Raw genomic sequence first — 24060 nt, 5'->3', positions numbered from 1 at the left:
GAATTTCTTGGCTTCCAACATATTTTGAAAAAAATCTTCCAAGAGCCTTTAGCAGTTGCAGCGATCCGTTTTTTTTTTTTTTTTTTTTTTTTTTTTCCCAGATATTTGAAGCAGTCCTTATCAGTTTGTATGCTTTGTGTATGCTCCATAAGTTCTAACTCGTGTGCCATTAACCTTCTTTCCATCTAAACCTTCCTTCTACTATTTATTTATTTATTTATTTATTTATTCCCATTGGTTATATATAAGATTTCTGAGTGTTACCTTCAAATTGCCTGTTAGGCAGAAATGGTTTTTAATTAAGTCTATTTTTTTCACAACTACAGAACCACAGATCTTTTCCACCTTATAAACTTCTGCCAGTGAAATTTCTATTAAAAAAAATATTATAATTTTTCAGTGGAGAATTTTCATCGTATTTTTCTGATTGCTAGACATGGAATCAGTTTAAGCCATCACTTACCCCGGTTTGAGGGTTAACCATTTTGAAGTACCAATTTTGAAGTACCTAGTTATTTGTCCAACATTGCAGATAAAACATACACATACATAAAAAATAAATATCTTACTTAAAAAGCTTACTATTAGCCAAATGTACTTATATAAATTTGCAGACACATACCTATTTACAACATGTATATGTACATACACTTATCTATACAGACACATGCACACATACAGTAATACAAGCACTCATATATATATATATATATATACACACACAAATTATGTTTCCCTGAAATTGAAAAATGGTAATTTCTAAAAATGCATGCATGTTCCATCTAGCATGGCATCCCAGCAAAGAGCTGAGCCTGTCAGTGTTGCCCTCCCAAGATGAAGGCACATTTTCCAGTGTTTCTTTTCAGCCTCTGTCTCTGAATGGCCACTCAGCTCCTTCAGCAAGGGCAGTCCTACCATTCCCATACAGACCAATATCTTCCATCCAATATTTGGTCAAGGCTGGCTCTCCGGAGCAGGATGTGTCAAGAGCAGGGAGACAAAGGAGGGCGGGTGGGTGACACAAGAGCTTCTTTTACTCCGAAACTGTTAGAAGTTACCCAGACTTTGGCTTAGCTGAAAAGGAGGGGAAAAAAAAAAAAAAAAAAAAAAGAAGAAGAAAACAAAAAACACACCTAAGATTCAGCAAGACCAAACTGGTACAGAACACCACCCTGTGCAGGGATCCACCAGAAGTGAATGGAGAAGAGCACTGCATCCTTGCCCTGTCAAGAGGCGTTGGAAGGGCAGGAGGACTGTGGCTATGGGATGGTAGCCCTGCACACTGCAGGGGCAAGGGAGGAAAGGGAGAAGGCAGCAGGACCTCCCCAGCAGTGACACCGAGCTGCCAATTTAAGGAAGATGTCCCTTGCTCCATCTCCCATACCAGGCAAGTGGCTCAGTGCTTAACCTCCTACCTGCTCTTTTCCGTCTGAGCACAGCGAAGAGGACAGCGATGAAAATGGCAGTGGCAATGAGCATCCCCACCAGTCCTTCCCATCCCTTGTGCTCTGTAGAGGAAGAGGAGGATCAGGGATGTTACACTCGCTTGAGCAGCTGAGCAGACAGCGAGTTGTCACAGCTCAACAAGCCTGCACAGCACGTGCTCTTCTCAGATACACCAATGTGACATGAAACACGTGCACTAAAGCCACAGACACAGGGCCAGTTATACTGGCTAGACTGATGTGTCGTAATTTGTCAAACGGCAGCATTGCCTGCTTTTCCCTGCTGGGTCAGAAGGATACATAGAAGCAATGACCCATTAGGAAGAAGAGCAAGAACAGCAGCAACTGCACATCAGCTCCAAGGGGGAGAAGCATTTGTTGCACTGCTGGGACTACAGCTCCTGAGAAGCTTCAGTCTCCAGCTGAACATCAGCTCCAGCTAGGCTCCTAACTCCTTGGGTCATGGCTGTTCTCTTGTGTCTGTCCAAGTGGGCTCCAGCCCATGTGCTACAAACTTTTGCTCTCTTGCTCAGCTTTTGGTCATAAAAATTCTTTTCCCCTCAAGGAAATTAGATACTTGCTCCCTGAAAAGCTTCAGGGGCTGAGATGCAGGCTAAGGGATTGAAAGTGAATGGGAAGAGAGGACGAGTACAAGAGGAAACCAGGAGAGCAGGAAGAAACAGGCAAGCGTCAGAATTTTTAATCCTTGTGGTGGGTAATGAGGTGGCAGGAGGTCCAGGCAGGGCGAAGGACTTTTTCCTCCACCCCTTGCACTCACCTGGTGCCTTCAGATGGGCACTGACAGAGATGGGCTCCTCCAGAGCCATGTGTGAAACATGGCAGGTGTAGGTGGCCGGTGCTTGCGCTGTGGCGGAGCTGAGGCTGAGGTAGGAGGTGATGCTATAGGTGCCATCCTGGCTTTGCCGGTGACTGGAGAAACGCGTGTCTGAGAGGTGGATTTCTGCTTCATTCTCAGGAGACCTCTGTGTCCAGCTCACTGAGACATCCAGGGGGTAATAGCCAGCAATGATGCAGGACAGTGTAATTGTCTCATCGCTCTCGAATGACACCACTGATGGAAGCATACGGACCCTTGGGGGCTCTGGAGAGGGAAAAAACAGGGATTAGACTTACTAACTGTTAGCAGGCAACACGAGTGCCATCCACCCACAAGCTGCCTGTGACAACGAGTGTTGGGAGCAAGCGAGTAAGGGTGCTGAGTGAAGTTTCAGTGCCTGGGAACACAGCACTGCTGTTACCCCCATGGATTTGCCTTCCTCACCAGCCACAAGCAGCTGGATGTTGTGCTGGGCCTGGTGCTGTGCGGTGGACACCAGGCAGATGTACATCCCTTCGTCATCCACAGTCGCTCCTTGCAGGCTCAGTGATGCGTCTCCGCTCCCCAGCAGCTGTGCCACATCCACGTGGACTTTTGGCTGCGTTGCAGGGCCTGTGCTCCCCACCTGGTACTGGTAAATGTTCTGGCCTCTGCCTCGGTGCTGCCTCCTCCACTCCAGGGAGGACAGTGTGGAGCTGGGGGCCAAGGCAAAGCGGCAGTCGAGGGTAACAGAGCCGCCGAGACGTGTGCGCATGGAAGTGTTGTTTGATGATGACTGAAATTCAACTAGAAACAGAAAGAGGGACACAAGCAAGTGGGGAGTTAAGCAGATATGGTTAAAAAAGGCACCCTCAGGTGGGATGCATGGGCAGTGGTGTCCTCATGCAGAGGTGGCACCTTATGTGGTGTCCCAGGGGCCATGTGGGCTGAAGAATGGAGCAAGCCAGCCCAGTGGGGTTCATAGGTGGACAAACAGGCAGACACCAAGTGCATGCCATGGTCTTGAAGCACTTGCTTGAGTCTCCCTCCTTGGAGCTCTTCAAAAGCCTCCTGGCCATGGCCCTGGGCAACCTGCTCTGGGTGTCCCTGCTGGAGCAGGGTGGTTGGACCAGATGGCCTCCAGAGGGCCCTGACAACCTCAACCATTGTGTGATTCTATGCTATCCTCAGGAGCCAGAGCATAGAAAGCTCAGAGAGGAGGCACAGGGGGTGGCAAGACTGTCCCCGAGGAAGAACCTTTATAAAAGGAGTCTGCACAACCTGTTTTTTTCCTAAGCAACTCCTCTGGCAGCCCTCAGTGCCTGGTGAGAGGTGGGTCACAGGGCTGTTGGGACAGCAGGCTCCCCTCCTTCACGTCCCTCATGCTGTGGGGATACCCCCGGCCTCCTGGTCACCTGTGGTCAGCAACGTCCCCTCCTTGCTCACAGGAATCGCCAGCTTTGGGTGCAGCACTGCATCGTGTCCCTCCTCCTCCTGTCCGCTGGGGCAGGGTCCTCTGAGCACCAGGGCGATGCTGATCCCACCGGAGAGCTGCAGGGTGGCCATGAACCAGGAGGCTTGGCAGGACCCCTCGCCATCCTGCCGGGAGCTGTACAGGGAGAGCTCGCAGCTCATCTCCTCCCCATTGCAGTCCATGTGCAACAGGGCCTCTGCGTGTGGGATGGACACCGACTGGGCTGTGAGGAGAGAGGGAGAGATTTAGCCATCCAGGTCCAAAAGGAAGGCAATGTAAATGGATGAGATGTGCTGTGGGGGTCAGTCAGGGTGCAGAAATGCAAGGCTAGGCTTATCAAATGAAGGCCAGTAAAGAATATGAAAGGTTAGAGGTTAGTTGTGATTTCTTTACATCCCTCAGCCTGCTGGTTTTATTTCTTCCCGCACAGAGTTCACTGTGAGCAGAGGAAGCTGTTAGGAAAGGAGAATATGCAGAACAGATTCCCTTCAGCTAGCTCAACAAAGTAGTCTGTATATGTGAACTACCCGGTGAAGACTTGCAATGTTTATTCTTTTGGGGCCTGAATCCAGGTGCAAAGGGGACATTGAAGCATCTCAATTAAGGAAAGAAAGTGTGGCAAGAAGGCAGGAGTGGCTGGATGTAGGGACAGGCTGTATGTGTTTTTGTTCAAAGCACAGGCTTACTTGTAGGCACAAGCATCTTACATGACCACCCATTAAGTGACCTATGTGCTTCCCAGTACCTGCTGCTGGCCCTGAGAGGGACAGCTCAGCTTCATGCACACTTACCAAGAAGCTGATATTAGCAATGACAAAAGATAGGAATGCTCAACGTTGCAATAACAACACATAGTGGCATAATTACTCAGTTGTTTTTGGCAAGGGATTTTTTGTGCAGGCCTGGTGCATGTGAATGGTCAAAACCCTGGAGGCAGCTCTCTTACCCCAGCTCTCCCACTCACCTGAGGCTTCAAAGATGACGGGAGGAGAGGAGTCAGGAGTTCCCTGTGGGACTTCGTAGTCAGTTACACCTCCCAAGCTCCCGTCGTCTCTGACGCTGATACCCCTTAGCACTAGGGTAGCAGGGTGCTTGGAGAGCGAGGCACCGAAGCCATGCAGCAGTCCTCCATCCCACACGTAGGAGCAGTCCAGGACGATATCCACCCTGCGATACTGAGGCACTTCTGTGGGATTTTCCACTGGGCCTGCAGGGAGGGAAGAGAAACAGTTTAATGCATGAACCTCCTCCAGGCTGTTCTCCCAGCCCCGCTGAGGGTGCAGCCTTTTTGGGGTGGAAGCACAGGATCCGACCCCGACTCACCCGCATGCAGAGGCAGCACGCAGCAGCACAGGATGAGCTCTCTGATCATGTTGCACCCAGGGAAGGGCTTCCAGCCGGCTGAAACATAGAAAAATTTACAGGAATCAGCCCCAGCCCCAGACTGCTAGCAGAGCTCGTGGTTTTAATTTCACTTTCACTCTGACAAAGCAGAAGGAAAAAAAAAAAAGCACAACTCCATTAAACCTGTTAACTCTTTCTTTACCAAGCATAGCAGTCTTAACAGGAGGGCATAATGCTGAAGGCTTGAGACAGCAGGGAAATGGGATTAAGAAGCATCCCCAAACCCCGAAGAAAGGCTGCTTTTGCTGGATACCTCTTTAAGAGTCAATGCTATGTCAGCCTTTCTCACCACCCTTGGCTCACTGAGCACCCTGTGAAAGCTTCTGTGTCTCTGTACGCTTGCTTTTTAGAAGACTTTAGCTTTGTGAGAGGCTAGGAGCTTGAAGCTGTATATATATATATATTTTTTTTTCCCCCTGTGGATCCTTCTCTAAGTGCCATGAAGCACACGGGAGCTGTTTTGCTCAGTGGCTGTGGAGCCGCAAGCTGCCAAGTCAGCCCTTGCTTCATGGGAAAAAACATCATGGAAAAAAAATAAGCCAGAGCACAGCTGTTAGAGAGAGAATGGATGAGCTCTGATGACATTTTAACTACTGCCTTTTTTCACATCTTTCAGATGTACTGAGAGAAAATGACATTTTTTTTTCCTCTGGTGGTTTGTTCCTCTCCTCTGTCTTTCAAGCCCTGCAGTAATACAACCTAGCCCTGCTGTGGCCTGCTATAAGCATGCGTACGCATGCGCAGCAAACATGATAGCAATCTCTCCATCTCTTCCAATACAACTTCCTGAAGCCCAGCCCAGGCAGGATTTGTGCTGGACAGACACCTGCTCAACAGTGAAACCACCCCAGTTTGTTCCAATTAACTCCTGATATGCACTTACCCCTTGCATCCCCACCCCATCCTCATTAACCACTCCAGTCCCTCTTAGAAAAGTCTCACAAGGAATATTAATTCTCCCTGCTGTGCCAGTGTGGCCAAAACTGCATTTCAAGCCTAAAGGAGCTGATTTGGCCAATAGCACCCAGGAGCTGGGGGAAGTTGTGTCTGTGAAATGGGTCGTGGCTTACTGCCTGTAGAGTGGCCTGAACACAGTAGTTGTGACAAAGTTTGTCCTTCTGAGCAGCAAGTCACCCCTGACAGCTCTGTGTAATCAAATCCCTCCAGATGTCTGCAGAAACTGGGACTCTTTTCCAGTCTCCAAAGCTGCAACACACTGCATGCTGGATTGGCCTGGGTAAAGGAAACAGCTCCAGTAAAATGTTGTGTGTCTTACTGAGCTAGCTAGTAAATATAATTTTACAGTGTATGTATCACATGCAAAAGATCTCTTTGACGATGATGCAACTGCTGGGAGAGAGCAGTGTACCTATTTTTGTACACAGGAATACCAAAAACAGTTAAATAGGTGTATCATGACAGATAAAGAGGTATCAATGGGCAGAAGTCTAGACAACAAGGGGAAGAATATCGTAATTGTGTAAAAGAATCACAGCAGACAAGGCAGGCAGCCAAAGGTATGTTGAGTTCAGTCCTGGGAAGGGGGTGAGACCAGAGAGCACTGAGATAGGACCTCCCCAAGCTTCATCTTGCTGCCATTGCCCTTCTTTATATTAGCTGCTACTACTAGGGAGCCTTTGGCTCCATTCTGTTTTTAACTCCCTTCCAGATATCTGTATGAAATAAATATGAACAACTAATATGGGGTGGAAACTAGCTATCCTGCAGGTAACAGAAATATGGTAGGATACCAGTCATCACTGGTATTAAAATATCCTGCTGTTCAGACTGATAGAAATGAAGAACAAAAATAGTGCATTAGGTGAAACTGAGGAAAAAATTCAAAATAGGTGCTTTTTTTTGTGGTGCAGGTCAGAGACAACTGTGAACAACTCCAGTTCGTAATTGGATATGTAGAGAGAGTGCTAATACTGGGTGATAAATCCCAGTAGGAGCTGTGCTACCATGGGAAACTAATTTCACATTTAATGACTGGAGAATAATCTCTGATAATCATAGTGGTGCTTAGGCCTGTAAGTCTCAACATGACAGGACAAATTCCTTCACAAAACAGTCACTGAGCCTACAAAAGATTTGTTAGTTGTAAATAGCAATTAAGTCATAGAGCAGGTGGTCATTAAAAATAAATTTGGAGCACGTGATCATAATTTGCTTACATATAAATGAAGCAGGAAGCTGAATAAAAATAGGTCTGTACAGTACTTGGAGGTTTTGCTTCAAAAGGGAAACAAACAAACAAACAAATAAATAAATACAGGAAATGAGAGAAGTCTTTGAAGTGGACCATAGCAGTGAGGGAACTGGATGTGAGAGAAGCCCAGAATTGCTGTGAGGGACGTACAGCGATCATGGAAATTGCACCCCAGGAGGAAAAAAAAAGCTCTTTGTGGTTACTAGGATCAATGGTCACAACGTTATTGAATATAAGTGGTGAATAAGGAGATAGGTTGTCAAAGAAAATTCTTCTTCAGTTGTTTGTAGACATAATGTGATGTTAATCTAGAAAATTAATTTTTAGAAGAGAAAGTTTTTCATACAGGTAAATAACTTAACAAGGAAGGATAAAGTGACTGTACAAAGAGGACAAGGCCAAGAATAACAATACTTGCTGCTGATACATAGCCTTAGTCTTCAACCAGAAAAGTTATACCGAATGGAGCAGATGAAAGTAATGAATATGAGGGTACAGGAACCACATCTGATTAGAAAGCAAAACTAATGTTACTGTGATGAAACTAAGAAAACAAAATAAGACATGGATTTTGATGCATTTTTTAACCATATTTTTTATTATTATTCTTAAGAAAGCAACAAGGAGTTACACAGTTTTGCAAAATAACATACATTGTACAGATAAACTTCACCTTATCTGGGTTCAGTTGGTTTTGGGAAATAGAGGCCTGGAGAGTAATTTCTCAGTCCAGCCTGGATGTACGTGTCAGTAGGTAACCTACCCTTTCACCCCTGAAGAAATATCATCCCGTGTTAATGTATAACACTGATAGGGAGCTTCCAGCCCCTTCTCCAAGCATTTATCCAGAAAATCTGCTGTTGGCAGCAAATGGTGAGCGCACAGGAATGTCAAAACTGGAGGCTCTTCATGGTTTCACAGTGGCCTCTTAGCTTGCACTTCAACAATACATTGGCTGAATATTCTAACCCAGAAAAGAGGTTGTGCCACAGAGTGAGGTTCACTGTAAAAGTTACAATTCAAAATAGAGTCTGCAGTTCACTGAGTTCACTAGGCTCATCTTACTTTGTCAGTAGAAACCAAATAATATAATCTCTCTATTCCCCTTAATATCCCCATAGGTCTCTGCTGCTCTAAATGTCACCCCTATCCTCCTAGCATCTCTTGAATTCAAACATTTCCTCCTAGCGTATTTGAAGCCCCATCACCTCTTCCACATCCCTCTTCCCTCCATTCCTGTGCCCTTTTACCTTTCTCCATTTGCCTCTCCCCATGACACCCACATTTAGTCAGCTGTCCTCTAACCAAACCACTTACCTTTCTTCTTTCCAGTCTTCCCATTCTCTTGCCCTGAGTCTTTTTGCCCTGCTCTGACCTCTCTAATTTCCATAGTGCTATCATTTCAGTTCCAATTCTTCCAACGAGAGGAAACACCACAAAATCTGTCAGCCTTATTTATCTGAACTTTCCATCAGTCAAGCTCCAAGCTTAAATTAGGAGCCTAAGGACTTGCTGAATCCAAACCATAGCCTCTCTTTTTACACTAAGCCAGCATTATGCTCACGCAATGCTCAGGCAAATTCTGTTTCTTGCAGTTCCCCAAAAGCTTCTGCTGACTCTACTAATGAGTGGGACTATCAACACTGAGCTAGCTTGGCATGCCTCCTCTGATTAAACTGATTGCATCTGACACCAGCCCACAGCTCTCCTCTAGCGTTAAATGAGAGGTAAAATATGAAGTGGCTACCAGCTGGCATTTGCTAGGTGGGTATGTGCTGTTCTGGAAGTGACCTCCACCTCCTTGTACTGTCTTCCCTCTCCTGGGGTTGGATTAACCAGGCTAACCTGAAGATCACTGCAGATTACAGCTTGCACCGTATATGCTTAAGGCAAGGTTGTAAATGAATCTTGTTGACTCAATCAAATTTACAGCTTACAAAAATATACATGGGTATTCATGGGGGTGAATTTGTCTCTTTCTCTGTGAATTAACACCTTGTGTCTCTCCAGTGTATCCTGTAGTAGTACTAGAAAGAAAATGATCCATATCTAGTTTCCTAGATGTTGTATCTATACCCCAAGAGGTAGAAGTTGCAGCATCCTTATCTCTAACCCACACCTTTAGCTATCTCACTTTGGCTGAGATTGCATCCTCTCTGTACCTGATGCTGGCACCTCCTGGTTGGGGAAGAAGCAAGGCCAGTGGCAATGAGGCTGGAATTTAAAACACGAGATCTCCAAGAAAAGGGAGATATAAGAGCAAAACCCACTGGCATTGACAGAAGTACGCCAGAATCAGAATAGCAGCAATGCTGGAGGTGAAATGAGCCTGATTCACACCTACCATAAACCACTATTTCTCCAGTTTACATAAACTAAGTAGCTGATCAGATGGTTCATAGGTTGGATTTTTTAGTGGTCTCTTATACCAGCCATGAACACTGATTTACTCTCAGAAGCTATCCTTTAAAGGTCTTTTTTTTTTTTTTTTTTTTCTCTCTGAACTGTCCATAATTTTGACTGCCTCTATTTTTAAGCACCAAGTATAGATGCTGGCACCTGATTCTTGGACAGCTGTGGTCTACAGTTTGGTGCTGAGCTTCTTTCAAAATCAGGCACATGACACGTGGAGGAGGAGGAGGCTATAAAGGCAGCCAAAAAAGCTGGATAACTGCATGTTCTCACCTCTGACAACTTCCCTGCTTAAAACAGAGGGCAATAATACTGGGTGACCCGTTTCATGGGTTTTGAAGACAAGGTGAGTATCATGGATGTTCTGAGGACAGGTGTGTGTTTTTGTAAGCAACTTTAAAGGATGGCCAGTTTGTTTTTGCAAAGTGGTTAAGGCACAAGGCAAAGGAACAGAGCACCTGACTTTAGCTGTGCTTGGCCCAGCTCACATCCCCTGTGTTCGTTTGCTTTTGTTGCGTAAAATTGGGGTGCAACTTGTATTTTCTACAGGGCACCTGTGCAGATGGGTTTATGGGTGAAGCATGATGACACTTCCTAAAAAAGATCTCCAGGGGAAGAAAATTGATTTGAAAATAAAAATAAGAATCTGTCACTACTGCTACTCCTGCTCCTGATGTCAGGACCAACCCACCATCCCCACAGCTCAGATTATGTTATCCTGAGGGCATGTGTCTGGTGAAGAAATCATCCTCATATGGTAAAATCTCAAGAGGACCTTTTGAGCTGCAAGGACAGTGTAGCTCATGCCTTCAGTACCCAGCACCCAGCTCAGGTTCATCAGCAACAATGAATGGCAGCCTCCATCAATAAGAGAAGGCTCTTTGCATGGCCAGCCTTATCCCGCATCTGCATCAAAACCGAGAATCACAGGTGCAGCATATCTCCATCCATCAATGCCCATTTTCAACTCAACAGCCTCATTTGTTGTCTCAACAAACACATTTTGTTTTTAAATTGGTGTACTTATTAAAAAATCAACCAAATCCTAATCACTTTTCTGCTCTATAAAAAAAAAATAATCTTTTTACTCCAGACCATTTAACTGAAGCAATCATTATTCACACCATTGCTGAATGGGTTGCTGAACACCTTTTCTTTTACATAACAAACAAACATCCTTTGACAAATTGTTTACGACTACAATTTGCAATTTACAGTTGCAAAACTGAATAGGTGAGGCATTCTAAAAGTGTCTTCAGGTATTTTTTGATGGCTTTAATGGATTTAAAACGTAACACACACAAAAAAAATATTAACTAGAAAAAGGAAAAAGTCAATTGAGCCCCTAAACAGCCAGGTTTGCTATCTGGTTATTTCCAACAAAGAGCACATTTGTTTGCTTTGGTTTGGTTTTGATGTTGCCACGAGCTCAGCTTTAAGCTTGTATTGCCTAACGGATGGTTTGTGGTTGTGTGGTGCTGTCCTGAGTCTTCAATGGAGTTTTAATTAATTGAGTGCAATTTTGGGGGTGTCTTTCCTTTGCCCATGTCCCCAGAGACATTAGCAATCCTTAGGTCTGCCAGGTGAGAGGGCATCTGTCTGTGCTCCCAGAGCTCAGCTTTCCAGCCACAGGTGAGGCGTTTTGTATCTTTTCAAGCTAGGTGCACTAACTGCTCTTGTTTCTCTCAGGGACACAGAGTTAGGAGCAGCTGCCTGTCTTCAAGGATGCAAAGATGCTGTGTTCAAGCAATATCCTTACTGCTTTCTCCAGGGTGCTTTATTAAGCAGAGAACAGAAAAATAAACAGAAAGCACAAGACATCAGTGAGCAGTGTGCCAGAACTCTTTGGATGAAGTTTTAACAATTAAAATAATGCAGGGAGGAAAAAAGAAATTGCAGGATGTTCCAAATGCAGCTGGGGAGATGCCAGTTTTGTCCTTCCAAAGGAGAGTTAGAAGCAACTATCTTTACATACAGCTTCCCAGAGCTTCTTTTAAGGGACACTGAAAGGAGCGGGTCAGAGGAGAAGCTGGTTGCTCAGACCTTACGCTTGAAGGTGGAAACCAAAGTCTTTTGAACGGGCTCTCGAGCCTCGCACATGCCAGTCAGCAGCACAGGGTCCGTCTTGTGCTCCACTTTGTAGAACGGGCACTTCTTCAGGTGCTCTGACATGCACGCCACCTCGCTGTGCTTCCACCTGTTAACTCTGGAGAAGAGGCTGCTGAACTGCCAGGTCTGGGTGGCGATAGGGAAGGAGAGAGAAATCGGGGAGGGAACACTGGTATGTTAGTAAAAACAGAAGAGGATTTTCAGAAAAATATATATATGTCTGTAGTGGGTATGCGTTACTTGTACTGGTTAGTGAAAACCAGACCACGCAGGGCTGTACAAGTGTAGTCTGCATTGTTACGTACCTCACACTTGTTGTTTTTGCTGCTTTAGTCATCACCTGCCATTTTTAACAGGAAAGCACAGTTTTTGGTGCCAATTTAGTGCTGGGCATGAGGAAACCCAGGACAGCTGACCACCACAACATCACATGTGAGGTGGGGTCCAAGGTGCTTATAGGTGTATCCAATGATAATTATAAGGCAGAGTGACTACGGGATGCTTGTGTGATACGTATCTCAAAGAAACCTTACTTCATAAAGACCTTCCAAAGTCTTTATCAGTAACTTCAAAGGAAGGAACATTATAACACTGCTGTTATTCACCCCACCCCAGAACAAGCCTGGAAAAATCTAAGGTTAAGGTCATTCCTAGAAGAGTTACAAGCTTGTAAAAAACAGAAATGTGCAATTAAAATTTTCTGATTCTGTTTGCAGTGATACCATGTGTCATTTACTGATACACCACCATGTAGTGATAAGACCGTGGATAAGTCACTTGAATATTTCCTGTATACCATTAAATCAAATTAATTTTTAAAGTCATAGTTTAGAAATGTTTCTTTCTGTGGAAGGACAGTATGTGGATGTGCTGCACTTAAAGTTACCTAAGCCTGTCCTGTTTCTATATAATCATAGCTATCATACAAAGTAGACAATAAATTCAGATTAATTACAAATGGGATGTTTTCAAGCAGAATCTGTGCACTGAATACAAGATTCCTGCGTGGTCAGTACAAAGGGCTGACAAGAAAGGGTTTAGACAGCCTTTAAATTCAAGACTGCTGGTTTTAAGTTGTGCAACAGTAACTGGAGTTAATTGGAACTGGAGTTAATTAGACCAGGTGGAATTTCTTCCTTTTGCTACTTGAAGCTTCATCCTCCAGTAAATGGTCACAGTGGCTAACTCCTGTTTGGATTTGGCTGATTCAGCTTGCAGTCACTGTACTTGTTGCATTTGACACACTCCCACACAGCAACCTTTTCTCTAAATTGGAGAGACATGAATTTGATGGATCAACTCCTTAGTGGGTAAGGAATTGTCTGGATTTGGTTGCATTCACAGAGTTGCTGTCAATGGCTCCATGTCTGGGTGGAGATCAGCAATGAGTGGTGTTCCTCAGGGTCGATATTGGGACCAGTGCTATTTAACATCTTTGTTGGTGACATGGACAGTGGGACCAGTGCACCCTCTGCAAGTTTGCTGATGACACCAAGCCCTGTGGCATGTTCAACACACTGGAGAGATGGGATGCCATCCAGAAAGACCTGGACAGACTTGAGAGGTGGGCCTGGGTGAACCTCATTGAGTTCAACAAGGCCAAGTGCAAGGCCCTGCAACTGGGTCAGGGCAATCCCAAACACAAATACAGGCTGAGTGGAGAGCAGCCATGTGGAGAAAGGCTTGGGGGTATCAGTGGGTGAAAAACTAAACATGAGTTGGCAGTGTGCACTTGCAGCCCAGAAAGCCAACCGTGCCCTGGGCTGCATCAAAGGAAGTGTGGCCAGCAGGTCAAGGGAGGTGATTCTCCTCCTCTGCTCTGCTCTTGTGAGACCCACCCAGAGTGCTACCTTCAGCTCTGGGGCCTCCAGCACAAGAGGAATGAAGAATTGTTAGAGGGAGTCCAGAGGAGGACCACGAAAATGACCAGAGGGCTGGAGCACCTCTCCTAGGAAGACAGGCTGAGGGAGTTGGGGTTGTTTAGCCCAGAGAAGAGAAGACTCTGGGAAGACCTTATAGCAGCCTTCTGGTACCTAAAGGGGGCCTACAGGAAAGATGAGGAGGGACTCTTTGTAAAGGAGTGTAGTGATAAAACAAGGGGTAATGGTTTTAAGCTAAAAGAAAATAGATGTAAATTAGACATCAGAAATAAACTATTTACTATGATTATGATTCCAAAACCCTGTCGGATTGATGTGAATGCCTGAGCTCCTTTCACAGTCACATCTAGTTCTTTACCCTTCAGTGTACTCTTATATCAGCTTGTAAAGAATAAAACAAAAGGGTGAACTGCAAGTTCTTTAAAACCATCTATGTGACCTTTAAGTATCAAGAATTCTCAGCTCCTAGTGCCTAAATACGGTGCAAATGCAAACAGGTTACTCAAGACAAGCTTGGGTGGGGACCTGCAGCTAGGAAGTAGATACCCACTTACACCTTCCTCTCTTTGCTAGATGTACTGCACTCTATAGCACTGACCACCCAGGACACATTGGGCTGCAAATTCTTAACCTCATGAACCTTCTCCCTACCTACATGCTTATATGCAGCATCACTTGCTATGCTTGTGTGTTATCTGGTGATACCCCCCTGGCTGTCCTTTCCCCAGTGTTGCAGTCACTTGCCTTTCTGCGAGCTTTCCATGAAGTACCACCATGGGAATATCTTTTCTTCTCCCAGACCAGCAGGACCATTCCCCTCTCTTGAAGTAGAGTGGCACAGATGTCCCTCATCAGCACTGACACTTGCGATAGCTGAGATAAACTGAAGCTGTCCAGGAACCCAGCAATGTACTTCAGCACTTCCAGTGGGAGGCTGCTCAGCAAATCCTTGTTTCTCCCTCGATTGTCCACTGTGTAACCGCATTTCCCTGACTCAGCAAGGAGGGTGTCAACCTCTGGTTTAATAGCAAATGTCTTGAGAAGCTTGCTGTATATCACCTTGGCCTTATGTCCGTCAGGGCGGAAGTGATTTTGAACAAAAGTACATCCCAAGTAGGCCAGTGGACAGCGATGCTGAAACCATCCATCCAGACATGACTGGATATCAGCATGCACATTCTTGAAGTGGGATGCAAACTCGTCTCTCCTGAAGAAATGACTGCAAGTGAATGTGAAAGCTGAACTGCTTTTGTTGTGTCTTCTGGTTACACATTCAGTGTACAGCTCCACGTGGAGTTCTGGTTGGCTTTTTTCATCCAGAACATCTGCTAGAACAGCATTGGAGGAGAAAGGCTCCAGGGGAAAGCTGTAAGTCTGTGTTGCAAAGTCTACAAACAGTCCATCGATACCCCTTGCTTCGGAGATCTCATGGCCTTTCAGTTCTTTTTCCAATGCACACAGCAGTGTGGCTTGAACTACGTTTGCTGTAGGCAGTTCTTCTGGACTTATTCCCAAATCTGAGGTATCCACCGACTTGTCTGAAGTTGGCATCTTGTGTCCCAGTGCATCTCCTAGCCGTGCTCTTTTGCCACAGTAACTAACTGGCACTTTGAAGGTGTAGACCGTCTTCACTTCCTGAGCTTCCAAGTTCCCATACACAAAGTCTTTTTCTTTCGGAGTGCAAGCAGCTAGCTGGCCAAAGCGGATGAGCATTCCCCCATGATGTACCAGATACATGTTGTAATCGGCTACACCAACTTCTTTCTTCAGCCTCTCCAGGACCCCTTCTTGCCAAGGAGCCAGCCCTGTCATTTCTTTATTTGGTGTTACTTGTTCAGGCTGTTGGTCTTTTGCTTCTTCTGCATTAGCAGGCGTTTCCTTTGCCTTCTCTGCAGAGCTGGCAGCACAAGGTCCTGATGCTGTTTTCTTGGAAGCCTCCTCTGTATTTTTTCCCTTGCCAGCTGCTGAGCCCGTTACCTTGCACGCCAAGAGCTCTTTGCTGAAAATGTTCTCCCAGGTTTTGTAACTCCCCAGATCCATTCCTTCCTTGTCCTTTGCCAAATCTTCACGCTCACGTTGGCTGAGCTCAGATGCTGGGTCATTGCCCTCTTGGGAACCACAGGCTAATCCTCCCACAGCACCTTCTTCCCCACCCATGGCTTCATCCATTAGCTCTTCCACTTCATCATATCTCCTCCACTCTGGAAACAAGTCGGCTACCCTCAAACTCCTGAATAGTATCTTCTGGTCTCTGAGCGCCAATGCTGTGTCCAGACACTCCTCACTCAAGGTCTCCTTCATAATGTTCTTGTGGAGGGTTGTGTCTGAATCCACGTTTGGCCAGCGATTCCACTCCATCGAGCAGCAGACAACGCTGGCTGGACAGACCTGAAGATGCTTTGCCAGCTTAAAGCGGGCCATGGAAAAAGGACAGCCATAGTCTGAGTTGAGGCAGGGCACCTGCTCCAAGGGGCAGAGCAGCTGGTGCTCCTCCTCCTTGCACATGTGGAAGGTGGCTCCGCAGTGAAAGCGGCAGCTGATCACCATGCAGGAGACGGAGGGCTCGATCGGCGCGCGGCAGTGCCGGCTGAAGCATTTCTCACAATGCCTGTGCTGCCCAGGGGGAGTTTTCTGAGCCCTGTGCTGGACGTAGAAAAGACAAGAGTTACTGCTTGGAGGGGCAAGGAAGGACACAGACCACCAGTGCCTGTGCCCATGCCTGGTTTCTGCGAGTTAGATGCTCACATGCACTCCTAGCAGGAATAAGGCTGTGGGTAAATGATACCCAGCTCTGATAAGCACTGATCCCCACAGGACAGTGTTCCCTGATAGCAGCATGGATATCAGTGAGACCTCAGCACTCTTTGCTCTTAGCCCAGCAGAGACAGCAAAGATTTGAGAATGAGATGTTTTCTGCCTCAATATTTGTGCTGATGCTGCCCATTGCTTATTGCTGAAATCAAGACTGCTGCAGGCACAGAGAGGGTGCTCCCCCACTTCCTTGATATGATTTGAATGGGAAAGGTGATATTTCTTTTTCCTCCCTAGAAAAATCAGCTGGTCATTTGGCCCACGTCTTGTCATACCTTCCTCATCCCACCATGGACATGAATGGTCACAAATGAACCAACTGCAACTGCCCTACGTTTTTTTAGTTCATCCTACATACTTACAAGTCAGTGTCAAACAAGACCCAGAACTGGATAGGTGATCCTGAGGTGATCATATTTTAGATTCAGTTTATGAAGGTGTTAGTGGTGCCACAGCGGCCCAGAAAACAGGGAACAGTCCCAGGCAACAAGAACAGAAATAAACAAAACCAGACTCCATTTCATAAATTCAGCTGCCACCTGGCAGGTCCATTAATTTAATGTTTTGCAACTCACAGACTGGATGAAAAGAACAAGTTGAGGATGCCAAAACAAATGTCTCAGAAATTTCAACCAGCCTTATCATATAAAAAGGCTAAATGTTTTCTTAAGGAAGAATGCATTTCAGTTCTCACACTCATGTATTAACATGGTTTCAAAAATATATGTATTCTTTTGCTTTTCTCTCCCTAAAAATGTTGAAATGAAAAGGACATACCATTTTCCTGAGGTCCAACAGCAAAAAGCAGAAGTACAAGAATATGGAGTACGGAGACCCTTACAGAAAAAGATATCACTGCCAGATTACTAGCTTTGTGTCAGAACGAATCACTCATCTGCTTTGGTTTCATTGTTGTGTTTTCCACTCTTTCCCAGTAAATCAATTAAATCACTTTAATTAGCTGAAAATAATACACTTACGAGGCCTGTCTCCAAAAGTTATCAGTGCACCTTGCTTATAATATCCCCACCCTTGTAAGAATTCCAGGCAAAGAGTATTACTCCTCCCTAAAAATGAGAAAACAGAAGCATAGAATTTGGCAGCAACTAAATAGAGATGGTCATTAGCATGAGGCATGTCTTCTTTTGTCATAAAAAAATAAGAACATAACAAGAAAATGACAAACGACACTTTGGGTCAGACCAGTGGTCCATCCAGCCCTGCATTGTCCTTCTACAATGCCCATAAGAGGTGAACCTTGTTTCAGGGGAACATGTGGGAGCTTCTGTGGATCCACAGGACTTTTCCCTTCATATGCTCTCTCCACATTTGCTGTACTGGAGACCTAGAAGCTGCCCAGTCCTTGTACTGCTTGGAGCTACCTCCCTGAATAACTTGATCTGGTAACATCAACTTAGCCCAAAGAATAGCTGCTGCAAGTAGAAAACTCCAGGCTTTCTGACTTTTCCTTTGCTGTAAAGGGTGGTTAGCCAGGGCTTTTTATTTATTTATTTATTTATTTATTTATTTATTTATTTATGTGCTTATGTATTTATTTGTCATGAAAATGAGAAAAAGATCTTTGATTCATCTTCCCACCATGCTTCCTATGCAGTAGGACCTACCATAGCTCAACACAGTTCCATTCCATCCATCACAGTCTCCAAAACTGACCAAAGCCTGTTTAAATCCCCTTACTGAATCAACCCTATTCCCTCTCCATCCTAACTACTAAAGGAGCAAGTCTTTTCTGATACCTTCACCAAGGGACTGAAGACAGCAAAGCAGAAAAGCAGTATTTCATGACTGTTCATAATAATGTTCCCTGCTTGTCTTGGGAAGCACAGGGTTCTGCCCAGGGCTGACACCACAATGCTGGTCAGCATGGCCCCAGACAGATTCAGCCCCTAAATAAATGTCATTTAGGACAACATCCATCCTGCTTTAGACTGTTTAGTGACATCTACATTTATGCAGCTCAGGGAAGAAAGAGATGCAGATGGATTTATTTCACATTGGCAGCATCCTTGCTACTGTCATTCTTGTAGCATTTTGCTGCAAATATAATCTCTAAAAATAGTCCCAGCTATGACTCGCGTAAGGTCAGAGGAAGGCTGGGTACATTACACTGAAACAAAAACATGAATGTATGAACAACACTTTCCACTGCAAAACTAGCTATTAGAGAGAAATAACTGATAAATAAGAACACATCTGAAGCGCAGGCCTTACGGTTCTCCAAAAACACAGAAAGGGCTGATTGTGAAGTTTCTGGAGAGGAGCCTGCTTTCACACTGTTGTGTGCTGAAACCAACCACACTAGAATCACATGGAGAAAAAGGAAATATACATTTTGCTTGTGAACAATGACCACATCACAGCATTCACATCTAGAATCAGTCTTCATGATTACTCAGATTTGCCATTTTTAGTTCATTTTACCCCATCTCTAAATTGTACATGCTGTTCAGTCAGAAAAAAATATTTTTCTCTCTCTCTTCTAATTGTCAGATCTGTGAAGTTAGGAGACAGGGAGAAGTGAGAGAGAATTTTTCTGATATGTATTAGGGTTTGAATGCTTCTGTTCTGACAAGACAATAATCATGAGCTCTGTATTTTAACTGATGATTAGCTCCATCTCTTAGTTGTTGATGTCATTGTCAATACAGATACAACAGCTTTTCAAAACACTTGACAGAAAATTTACCAATTCTTGCCTCAGTAAGTGATACATTAACATCCAGAGGCAGATAACACACGGATATGTCAGGTAATAAAACACTTCTCTAAACCGACATACATCTTGTTTCACTGCAACTTGCAATGTTTTTGAAGGGCTGCTTTAAAAAAAAAAAAAAAAAAAGAACAAAATTTTTTACTTGAATCATGCTTAAGGTGCTGTGGAATGAAAAGATGCAAACTCCCATCCACAGTCTGTCCACTTTGGTAAATCTTTATTTTTAGACTGTCATGACAGCAAATCAAGTAAGGTTTAAAAATATACAGCCGCCTTTTAAACTACAGATATGTCTGTGTCTGAAGTAGATCTGTTCAGTGACAATAACTTGTAGTTTATAAATCAATTATAATTTATTTTCAGTAAATGCATATTAAATTTAGTTGCAGTTATTGAGCTAAAACAACACAAATGTTTCCTTATTTGGTATTTGTTCTGTGTAGGTGACTGATAATATGACATACTAAAATTGCACATCATATCTGAACTCTTCTTGCAGATTCAAGGGATGCCTCCCATTTTAAGAAACCATTTTAAAAGGCCATCATAAACCCCAGACAATTATCTAGCAGACTGCCTCTGAGATCTGATTACCAATGAACACAAAACAATCTTTCTAAGATTTACAACACGATAAGCATCTCTTAAAAATCTCTGGGAAGTTTTCATCCAAACACTGGAGCCAAGAATGTTAAAGTTACATATAATATTACAACAAAAAAAATATTTTAAAGGAATGTGAAGTATGTAGGGCAGATAGCAGTTATTTACTATTTCTTTTAATCCCTGTTACCCAGTCACAGTGTATATCTTGTTTTCAGCATAATACCTAAATCTTGGGGTGAATGTAGAGTTATTAATTTCCTTACAGGGTTTTTCAATATATTTACTACCGTAGTATCTGAGTGGTTCACAAGTGATAATGAATTTTTCTTTGCAGTACTAGAGGTGCACTTGAGGTTAAAAGACATTGGTACTTCCATCTGACAGATGTAGAATTAGACTGTAGGAAGACAAAAGCAAATATAATTAAATATAATAGTTTATGTAAATAAAACAAAGGCAAAGCATGGGGATGCCCAGGTTCTGATGTCTCACCTGCCTGGCAGAGGCAACAATAGAATCACATTTTCTAGAAAATCCAAGCCTCTCTAAACTAGAGATTTTATTCTCTTTGTGTGCAGTGCACCTCCTCAGTCACCACAACCTGAACAACCTCAGCAAGAAATCAGGCTTGGGTCTCCAGTCACAGCACAGACATGTTTATTTCTGGGAGCCGAGGAAGAAAACACTATGCCAGTGGAAACTGCATGTTTATGTAATTCCAGGAGACTAAGTTTTCTAACATCCTGCCCTTCGTTACAAAATAAAAAGCAAATCCGAGAATGTCACCATCTGGAGTCACAGTGACCTCTAAGTGAGTGACGCCCCACATCTTCGCAGCCAGGTCACTGTCATGGCATGCCTGCTCTGCAATTGCCATTCAGACTGATCTCACAAGCACATTGCCAGCCAGGCTTCAGATGAGCCGGGTAGTGAACATGGCACAGCTCAGGGTACGTGCAAAGGGAGAATAGAAAGTGGAGATGAAATCATTATCAGTAACACTAACAAACTTCTATCCAGTGTGTGCAAGGCATAGTTGCCTGGAGTCTTAACCCTTGAACAAGTTCATACAGATTTTACAGGGGCATTTTGATGCCAGGGCAATCCTTCTCATGAACCTCAAGTCCCTGATATAACAGATGAAGATGGAAAAGATGTTCCATGAGACAACTGTCCCATTGGATAAGCCCAAAGATGGAAGGACAAGTGACATTTAGGGAGCTATTCCCTGTATTTTTCAGCTGGAGACCAGCTGACTGAGACTGTGATGTTTTGTGGCAATAACCACTGGTTTGGAGATGCTGAATATGTCGGATTTTCTTTATATGAAGAAATATACTTTAAAATGGCAGGAACAGAGTAGGTCCACAGCACAGTGCATCAGTCAGGCAAAGACTTCAGTTCTGTGCTTTTCCTCCAGATGATGCATGCTACTCAGGTTCCTGAAACAGCACATCAACTTCCCTTCAGCTCCCAAAACACGGCATGAAGGACCATGGAGTAAAAGATAAGCTGTCACATCACCAGACATCCCTTCTCCTGGTAAATCTGTGCTGCATGTGTGCAGTGAAGAGGCACAGAAACTCACTCAGGCCATTTCTATCCAGCCAAATGCACCAGTGCTGCTGAGGGAGGACCAGGGGAGGGTTCAGAGTAATGGGGCACAGGTAACACAGGGCACTGCTGGTAGGAACCCCATGCAGCACTTGTCTGAGCACTGGATCAGCAATATTTCTTGCTCCTCCCTACCTGGAACAACATAGTCACAGCTCATCTAAGACAAACCCACCAAAAAAATCATGCTGATACGGTCCCCTGGGTTCACGTGTGGCACCGGGCAGCACAGCAGCAGGGGCTGAGAAGTGGAGTGGGAAAGGAGGAGACTGTGACAGGCACCCACTCTGCACCTAATGTGAAGGACTGTCCTTGGGAGGGACACAGTTAGGCAAACTCTTACTGTGCATCAGCACCTGGGTTTATGATTTGAGTTCACCAAGTGCCTTAAAATAACAGGTTACAGTTCAGTTGAAGCCTGAGAAAAACAAAACAAAACAAAACAAAACAGTTTTGTTTTGGGCTCAGGTTCTATTTTTGTTCCCTGGTAACAATCTCATTAACATACTTTTCTGAAAACTTCTTGAGATAGTCAAGTGAATGGATTTAAGCAAAACAAAAGAAAACCAGCTAAACCCAGATGCCCAGTACAAAGAATGTGAGTGCTCATGGTTAAGATCTAAGTCATAAAAACAAAAGCTAAAAGATTCATGAATAAAAACTGCTAAGCATCCACAACTCTAAAAGGTACAGTAAATAGTACCTGTAACGCTTGTAATTCTTACTTCATCACTGTATTATTTAGTCTGGACTAAAAATGCAGTTTGCAGTCTGAATCTTAAAACTCACTGGATTTTAAGACTTACTTTTTTTTTTTTTTTTTCTTGAAAGTTACATAAATTGAATTTTTGATTTATTATCTGTCATACTACCGAAGTTCCCATTTTAGAGCCAGTATGTTAGTTTTTTAAAACCCCAGATGCAGTGCTGCAAGCCCTGGCTAATCCACCTAATATGTTATGGAGGGTTTTTGTTGTTAGAGCAGCCTGTCACAAAAGTGTTCAGAGTTACCAGCTGCCTCTTTTCTCAGGTGTCACTTGAAGACATCTTGTGTCTGATTATTCTACTTCATCCTAATTACTAAGACTGTTTTGAAGACATCTTGGCTTTCATAGCTTGACACAGTAACCATCGCATTGCATAAGTTTTCACCAATAAAGGCTCCAGCCCTATTTACAAAGCCTTACCTTAATCATAGTGTCCCTGTGTTTGTACCGAACACTTGCACTCTTGGTTTTGCTCAGCTGAGTTGAAGTGAGGTAAGTAAGGGCTAACAAGAAGCAAAGAAAGAAGAGAGAATGAGAGGACACAGAGCAAGCCCAAGTAGAAACATCAAGTAGTTTGGGGATGTTAAAAATAAAACCTGTGCATGTGACTGGGCAGCTCAGCTTTCAGAGCTGTCTCTTCCACTGTATTTGTTAACACTGTCACTACTGGCGTGATACTTAACGGAGAAGATGTAAGAGAGGATGTAAGACGACACTAACCCTGCCCTCTGCCCTGGGTGTTAAGAGGAAAAGATCAGAGCATTTCCCAGAGCCTTGTATGAGTTTCCTGCCATTCTCATCTTTAACCATGCCGCTCCTCTCAGTGCCCACATCAGCCTGTAGTCTCTGCTGTTGCAGCTGTCACTGCGTCCCCTGCTCCTTCTTTCACACACTCCAGCGGTGGGTGCACACAGGATGAGTTGCTGCTTCTCCCTGGTGGGGGAACACCTTGCTGCTGTGGTGGAAGCTCTGAGATCCTAAATCACAGACAGCTTTTTGTTCCACCTTATCTTTCTCTTTCCCTATCTGTGAGACCTCAGTGACGCTGATGGTTTGAAACAGTGCAGGCAACTGTGTTTTCATTTTTAGGTTGAACGAAATGTCAGTAGGCGACAACCAAGGCTTGCTGGTGCCAATTGTAATTTAGTAGTGCTAAATACGGTTAGCAGGCTGGCTCTGTGGCCTTTTTTAGAAAGGGCTGTATTACTGTGGTACCATTTTGTATCATCCCACTGCACTCAGGAAAACAGGGGCCAGCAGGAATATGTCTAAACCCATATTTCATCCAATCACACTATCAACAATGTGTTTGTCCCTTCCACTTGAACCCCTCACCTCCTAGTTCACAATTACTCTTCAGCCTTGACTCACAGAAGCTTCTTCAATGTTGTCATTGTCTTTTTAGGCTGCTTAAAAACATACTGCTCATATGCTTCACTTTTACACAAATCTGCTTCTCAAAATTCTCTGCTACTGATATAAGAATAAATTCTCCAGCTGAATTAACCCAGATGACAAGTATTCAGTGCTTTAGAAGCAGCTGTTCCCAGAAATGAAGCTATCTTCTATGTTAATTTCATCAGAGAAGGTGACAGAAAACAGGAATTTATCTTTTTTACCTGCAGCACACCATTTGTATTAGCTCAGCTTCATCTGAAACTATACTCTCAGCAAAAACGGGTGAACTTACAGACCTCTGCTGCCACCGTAACTTGTGCTAATTTGACTCAAGATACCTCAGGAACATCAACCCGTAACCAGACCTTCCACTG

At 44.3% G+C, this 24060-nt stretch overlaps 2 protein-coding genes across 3 annotated transcripts; both read right to left on the bottom strand.

Annotated features, from left to right (window-relative positions):
- Positions 1-1054: 1054 nt before the first annotated feature.
- TAPBPL (TAP binding protein like) lies at positions 1055-8742 on the bottom strand (the record flags this gene model as incomplete). Its single annotated transcript, XM_084296794.1, has 8 exons — positions 1055-1074; positions 1416-1508; positions 2224-2547; positions 2728-3069; positions 3678-3959; positions 4701-4943; positions 5060-5137; positions 8670-8742. The coding sequence occupies 8 exons, from the start codon at positions 8740-8742 to the stop codon at positions 1055-1057; spliced, it is 1455 nt and encodes a 484-aa protein (XP_084152920.1).
- Positions 7985-22845, bottom strand: FBXO40 (F-box protein 40). 2 transcript variants are annotated; one of them, XM_084303170.1, is made up of 3 exons: positions 22709-22845; positions 14498-16391; positions 7985-11999 (listed from the first exon to the last, which is right to left on the bottom strand). In XM_084303170.1, the coding sequence occupies exons 2-3, from the start codon at positions 16298-16300 to the stop codon at positions 11802-11804; spliced, it is 2001 nt and encodes a 666-aa protein (XP_084159296.1). In that variant the 5' UTR covers positions 16301-16391; positions 22709-22845; the 3' UTR covers positions 7985-11801. The 2 variants fall into 2 exon arrangements, with proteins under 2 accessions (XP_084159296.1, XP_084159295.1); XM_084303169.1 differs by having other exon boundaries at positions 14498-16396; positions 22709-22840.
- Positions 22846-24060: the final 1215 nt, after the last annotated feature.

This window comes from Netta rufina (assembly GCF_964035555.1).
Source record: "Netta rufina genome assembly, chromosome: 1".
Lineage (NCBI taxonomy): Eukaryota > Metazoa > Chordata > Aves > Anseriformes > Anatidae > Netta > Netta rufina.
Note: the sequence above shows the minus strand (reverse complement) of the source record. Positions and strands in the feature narration are given on the sequence as shown.